Source organism: Antedon mediterranea, chromosome 4 (genome assembly GCF_964355755.1).
Source record: "Antedon mediterranea chromosome 4, ecAntMedi1.1, whole genome shotgun sequence".
NCBI classification, from domain to species: domain Eukaryota; kingdom Metazoa; phylum Echinodermata; class Crinoidea; order Comatulida; family Antedonidae; genus Antedon; species Antedon mediterranea.
The window spans coordinates 32,398,562-32,405,343 of record NC_092673.1 but is presented as its reverse complement, the minus strand read 5'-3'; the positions used below and the strand labels follow the sequence as shown (position 1 = coordinate 32,405,343).

The following is a 6,782-nucleotide window of genomic DNA, read 5'->3' as shown; positions in this document are numbered from 1 at the left end:
CTCCCCTCTTTTTTTTTTTACTATTTATCCATTATATACTGTCTCGAATAGGATTGCATAAAATTCTCCATTACTTTTAAAACTATACTGGAAAATATTATTCATAGCTCCGTTTTTTACACCGTACCACCTCACATATTACAATCAAAACGTAATTGGGTACTAAAAGTATGAACTTCACGGCAACCACAAAATGTTACGTCAGATGGTCGTTATGACTACCACACACGCGATATTTGTTTGTAAACACGAAGTAGGCCTAGCCCCTAGGCTTACATGCTTGAACATGACGTGAATTTAAGCATGGTTTTGGAAACGTAGGTCCGGAGCAAGGTTTGTATAAACGCACATAATTAATTAGACTACAAAGAGTGATATAATAAAAAGGATAGGCTTATTACAGACTCTTTGTATGTAGTGAATGTAGGAAGGCTCGTTCAGTTTCTTTGTTGTTGTGGCTTGGCAAACAAAGGGACTGAGAAGGACGTTTCGGGTCATGGGTGGACGTTCCGCCCCGGAAGCAAGTTTCGAGAGACGATTCGGACACCGGTAGTTGCATAGGAGAGTACGTGTGAATACAACAATTTTTTAAAATTAATAAATCAAAGTGCAGGACCCAACAGTACTATATTTTTATTTAAATAAAAGGCCGATATTTTAAAATAAATTGATATTTGTTATTGTATTGTTATTTATTAGGCCTAGCCAAATTCTTTTTATAGGCGCGGCCTACAGTAGTTATATTCAATAATGGATCGACTTATCAACTTGTTTTCACATCAAAGAATTGAACAATGTAAATTATGTATAATAAAATATGGATGACTGTAGTGTTACCACAAAATATATATTATTATTATTATTAATAATAATATTATTATTAACCATTTGTTTCCAAAGATCCTTAGCACGAGGTCGTGGATCATCCTTTTTTAGACCAAATGTCCCTCTAAACCAAAAAAAAAAACATATTGAAGAACTTTAATTCTTTTTTCAGATGCAAGAACGGAGCAGCAGATCTGCTGGAAAACACATGGATGAAACAGCATGTGGACCTTTGTGTCAGCATCCGTTATGTTGGGCTTCCAATCGACGTGTTGAACGAGGACTACCCAGAGTTGTTGAAAAATCTTCAAACAAAAATTCAGAAATTTCTGAAACAGATGGTACATAGTTGTATTACATACATATATTACTAACTGTAGTATCTAAATGTTATGTTTTGATAACAATATCATATATTCAAATATATTATTCAAAATAAAACCCTTTTTTTACAAATAGAGAGTAGGGTATTTCTCTTTTCCATTCTTTAAAATACTGACTAAAAATAGTTTGTATACAATTTATTGAATAATTATTTTTTAGGTCTTCCAACATTAAAGATTTGCGATTTGTTTGCGGGTGAAAGTGGTTTTGCTACATGGCAACATTACCGAGGTTCCTCTGCGCCCTCAACAAATATGTTACGGTAAGTGATAATAAACAAAATGTTTCCTTTTTCAAAGATGTTAATAATACCATACCACAGTAATAAAAAAGTATTTTTTTATAATTCATCATATTTTATATTAATAACTTCAATTTTTAGTGAAACCCACCCAATCACAGCTTCAGTTACACCAACTGGATCACCAGCTATTAACACATCAACATCACTCAGCAAGAAGCAACCCCAATCAAAACCACCAACTCTCAAGAAAATAGAAGTGCACGAGATAGTGGAATGGCCTGAAGACTGGAGTGATAATTTTGTGGGTTCTCACTTTTATTTGTGGTGCACTAGAAAAAGATCAGCAAAAGCAAACAGTCAACTTGATACTAAATTCATTCAAAGGTAGTGTTGACTTCAACATTGTTTCTATCAATGTAAAATTAATTAGTGTTTGATCTGGGAAGGCCAAGATTAATAATGTCAATTTTGAAAACTATTTGTTAACTGAAAAATGTGTAAACATTAACACTTAAATTCAGACTCTTCTAGATGCGCTACCACCTCAGAATTTTTCTTGGTATGGCAATACTTACTTCTCAAGTACTCATGCCCAAATACAGAATACAAAATACATACAGCTACACCACAATACTGTATATATTTGACCTAAATCTATGTTTACCTTTATAGCACCGGCTCTTTAAGCTCAATCCATCCAGAGCATGTGAAAATAAAAGATATGACAGAAGATCTACTACCAAAGAAAGTCCAAAAACATCGTAAACAAGAAAAGGTGAGTGTTGTTACTGAGCATGTGTGATGACCCATTTTTAAAAGAATACAGTGCTCATAACACCTATTGTTGGGTCCTGAAGGCATCCCCTTAATAAGGTCTACTATTATTATTTATAATATTTTTTATTTTTTTCTACAGAAGAAGCATAAACCACCAACAGGTGGACGCCCATATACAAACGCATCAAAAACCAATTTACACAGATCCTACCTCAAGTCTCCACGGGAGGATGAGTAAGTTTAAACAGGATATATTTTAAAAGCTTGTAATTCTGATCAAAATAGTCAAAAAGCCAAATTAAAATACTTTTTGATCTACAGGTATTGACATTATTTGTTATTATAAGTTAATTAAGTTAATAATGAAATTGTATGCATTTAAGATACATTTTGAAATGACCTTTTTAGTTTCAAATTTAGTGTAATATTATTTATCCCTTTTTTCAATAGAATATCACAGCTTTTGAATCTTCCAAAAGAGGTGCTACTTCAAGTAATTGAACATGCTCAAAATAGGTAAGAAAAAATACAATGACCATATTAACTACTATATTATCAAAATTAAGTAAAGAGTCATAGCATGAGTGATGTAACTGCTAAAAGCGCTTAGTGCTAAGGGGCCTTTGCGCCCTGAGTTAAACCACTGCACATTATGATAAGGAATAACAAATTTATTTTTTGTTTCCAATTCAAGTGATATTTATAATAAAGAAAGGTTGCATAAATTATTAGAAAAGGTTTTGCCACAAGTACACTTCCAACAACATATTCGTGATCAAGAGAAACTGTTGGCAAAGAAAAGGAATGCAACAGGAACACCCCTTGAGGACAGGGGAATACTCCTAAATAGAAAGGTAATACCTTTGTTATACAGTACAGTACCATTTAAAAATATTTTTACATGACATAATATTAGTATGTTGAAAATTACAAAACTCCAAATTTATTTTTTTTTTAAATTAAGGTCGAACTGAAAGAAGGCCCTAAACTTACATCTGGTGATCAATCCATACCTACACATACCAAACCATTTGTCCTTGATGAAAATGTGAAGAAAGGAGATGAAATAACGTTGGAGAAAGATCAGGAAGTGCGCGTCAAAGAGGTTGTAGAAGAAGACCCTGCTGCTGAAAAAGTTATTGAGTTGAAAGAGTTAACAGCAAAGTCACCAAATAAAACATTAGCTCCACTTAAGGGTAACTATTTAAGGTGTAATTTACCATTAATTACCAATCAAGGGATCTAGGCTTGAATCCTTTCTTTTCAAATCAAACTGAATACATAATATCTATGATCATCATCACTTATTCTGTTGTTTTCAGGGCCTGTTGCTTATAAGGCAACAGTGGACTCTTTCCAACTCCTCTGTTTCAACTAATTTGGCTTTGTTCCAAAACACAGTTCTTTCAACTATGATGCATTGCAAATAAACAGGAATAATATTAAAACAACGATCATTTTATAATGCACTATGCATAAATAATTATTCTAATTTAAATATCCAGGTGTCAAGCCAGAAGCAACGAGAAGCATGACTAAATTAACATCTGTAGCCACCAGACAGCTATCACCATTGCATCCTGGGATTAGTCCAACTAAACCATTTACATACAGAGCAAAACCGCTGGACTGGACTCTTGGTAAATATTCTTTAGTTATTTTTCTAAATATAAATGTCAATACTGTGTTATGAAGTGTCTGTCACCTTAAGGGCTGCAGATAAATATTTTGCTTGCCCTCAAAAAATATGGTGTAAGTACCATATCCTGAGCAGGTGTATTGCATTATATATTATCCACTCTCAAAATACCCACACCAGAGCAAGTAATCCCCATCCTGGGTGTAAACAATTGAAAATAGGAAAGATTTTGGATAATTTTCAAATGTAGTGTAAACCTTACCAGTACAATTATGGCCATTTTGATACCCAATGCTTGTGGAAGCGAGCAGTAGGACAAACAAGCGTGCAAACTCTTTCTTATAATATTCATTCAGAAACTTATTTTTTATTTTAGGTCCATTACCAATAAAAGAAAAGAAGGTTGTACTTAAACCTGTTACACCAGTACATTCAGATAAGGCATCCACTCTTCATGTGACAATTCCAAGTGTCATGTCATCAGATAGGCTTTCAATGACAACCCCCGTCACTCCCAGAAACAAAAGCCCATATGATCAATCCAAGACAAGGTCTCCTTACCGACGCTCTACATCGCTACTTTCAAGCCCAGCTGCAGAAGGAAATGTAAGAGTTATTAAGAAATTGTGTTACAGATTGCAATGAAGAATTAAGCCTAGAAACCTCGCCTCAAGTTAACATTCATCATTACTCTTGTACACAACTTGACTAGACCTACCATACTTTTGTTCACTAGACTTAGACTTTTTACTAGCCATTGTATGCTGGGCTAGTAAAAAATTGAGCCCTGTTTATTATCACCATTTTCATAAATTCACATAAATTTTTATTTTATTAATGCATGCTTTTCTATAATTTTCTCCATTTTGCATGCAGTTTGATTCATCACATTGGTATATTTATGAGGTAACTTATTATCTTCTGCTTGCTGTGAAATTGTGTACTATACCATTCTTCTTCCTCTTTGAAAAGCTTACTTACTACCATTCATATGCTGTTACACCATCTTTCCACTCTCTTACAAGGGATAACCGACTGTTGATAATTCCATGTTGCTGTGCCTTCGCTGTGCCATCTATTCACTTTTTGTACACTGATTAATCTTTTTTTGTTCCTTCACCATGTTGTCTCTAAATTTCAAGCTCTCTTTACTGGTTCATCATTTTTTTTTTAATTGCTTCTGTTCTTCTGTCCTTTAATGTTTAATTCAACTTTCATTATAGTCTTTGAATCTTGAGTACTCTATGGTTTCCGCCTGCCGAAAAAGCAATAGAGAATTATTTTAGAATTAGCTGTTCTTTTTAATACTGTGTATACATCTTTTTCTTTCAATTTTAGCCAATTCATGCTATATCTCCAAGTTTTTCAGCAAGAGTGCCACTGGCCCCTCTGGGAACACCAGCTTATTCAACAAAACAGAGTTTCAACACAGACAGTGCTCTTTCAAAGCATTCTACAATTGTCAAGTTTGAGAATGATATGCCTGGATCACTTCCTCAAACTCCTGTAAATACACCATTCCACGCAGAGCAGCAGGAACCAGCACAAAATCTGAGAACAATTCAAGAGGGGTGTAGTGACACAACGTCACTGGCTGATAGTGTAAACATACCTACAAGTATACATGATCATCAGTGGGATGAATCAACCAGCATTTTGGTGCAACCTTCAGAAAAGATGAACTCGCCTCCAGTACTGGTGGCAACTCCTGCTTTAACAGGCATGACAACACCAGATAACTGGCCTTCCGTTGATGAACATGAGTATTTGAACTCCCCAGCAGAAAAATTGGTAGAGGATCAGAACATTGCTCCTGCTGCACCGCCACCTTCACCAGAGCCAGAAAATACTGGACATGAACCAGGCAACCTTGATGAACTACAAGATGCTGTAAGAAGCGTAGTGACTACTTCACTTGCTCCTTTGCACGAAGAGGAGGAAGAAGAAGTAGTCAATGCTGAAGGTGCAGGTAATGCTGGCAATGTAGTGAATGCTGAAGAAAAAGATGAAGATTTAGTCAATGCAAAGTTTGTAGGCAATGCAGAGGATGTAGTCATTGCTGAAGATGTCAAAAAAAAAGATGAAGGTGTAGTCAACACAAAAGATGTAGGCAATGATGAAGATGTAATCAAAGGAAAAGATGAAGATTTAGTCAACGCAAAGTTTGTAGGCAATGCAGAGGATGTAGTCATTGCTGAAGATGTCAAAAAAAAAGATGAAGGTGTAGTCAACACAAAAGATGTAGGCAATGATGAAGATGTAATCAAAGGAAAAGATGAAGATGTAGTCAACGCAAAAGGTGTAGACAATGATGAAATTGTAGTCAACGCAAAAAGTATAGTCATTGCTGAAGATGTAGTCAAAGAAAAAGATGTAGTCAATAGAAAAGATTTAGTCAATGTACAAAACGAAGATGATGTGAATGTAAAAGATGAAAAAGACATTTTACACAATGAAGTGACAGCAGAAACTATTGATGTTACCGAAAATGATGCCAGTAGTAAAGAGAAAAAAGCAGAGGTTAAAGATTAAACTGGCATGTATTCTGCAAGCTGTAATTAATGTAGCATAGAAATAATAATGAACATCAGGTATAAAAAATGAATTTCAAAGTAATAGTAAGAATAAAGAAAAGTTATTTATGAAAAACAATTTTATACGTGCAAAATACAGTAAAAATAGTTTCTTACTTTAAATATCTTTTTGTTGTTTTTTTTTTATTCCAATTTGGAAAGCAAGTCCAACACTCGGATATGTCACAGGTTTGTTGTCCATCTCTTGAACCTGTGCTGTATATACAAAATTATAGTTGGAGATGTTTATTTGGTAAATACAGTAAAAATAATAGTTTCTTAATACTTTATCTTTTTGTTGTTTTTCATTCCAAGTTCTATGAATGGTTTTCATGTTCCA

The 6,782-nt window shown here is 34.2% G+C and overlaps 1 protein-coding gene across 2 annotated transcripts; it reads left to right on the top strand.

The window, feature by feature from the left end:
- The first annotated feature begins 234 nt into the window (after positions 1 to 234).
- LOC140047330 (uncharacterized) lies at positions 235 to 6,727 on the top strand. Of its 2 annotated transcripts, XM_072092281.1 has the most exons (13): positions 235 to 333; positions 998 to 1,166; positions 1,369 to 1,471; positions 1,592 to 1,837; positions 2,126 to 2,228; positions 2,370 to 2,464; positions 2,681 to 2,746; positions 2,925 to 3,084; positions 3,195 to 3,426; positions 3,736 to 3,870; positions 4,246 to 4,475; positions 4,746 to 4,775; positions 5,208 to 6,727. In XM_072092281.1, exons 2-13 carry the CDS (start codon positions 998 to 1,000, stop codon positions 6,399 to 6,401), a joined length of 2,763 nt encoding a protein of 920 aa, XP_071948382.1. In that variant the 5' UTR covers positions 235 to 333; the 3' UTR covers positions 6,402 to 6,727. The 2 variants fall into 2 exon arrangements, with proteins under 2 accessions (XP_071948382.1, XP_071948383.1); XM_072092282.1 differs by lacking the exon at positions 4,746 to 4,775.
- Positions 6,728 to 6,782: the final 55 nt, after the last annotated feature.

Excerpts from the sequence above, each read along its gene's own strand:
- LOC140047330 (XM_072092281.1), top strand. The coding sequence starts at position 998 with ATGCAAGAACGGAGCAGCAGATCTGCTGGAAAACACATGGATGAAACA. Across the intron at positions 2,229-2,369 it reads AACATCGTAAACAAGAAAAG|AAGAAGCATAAACCACCAAC; the intron begins GTGAGTGTTGTT and ends TTTTTTCTACAG. Across the intron at positions 3,085-3,194 it reads GAATACTCCTAAATAGAAAG|GTCGAACTGAAAGAAGGCCC; the intron begins GTAATACCTTTG and ends TTTTAAATTAAG.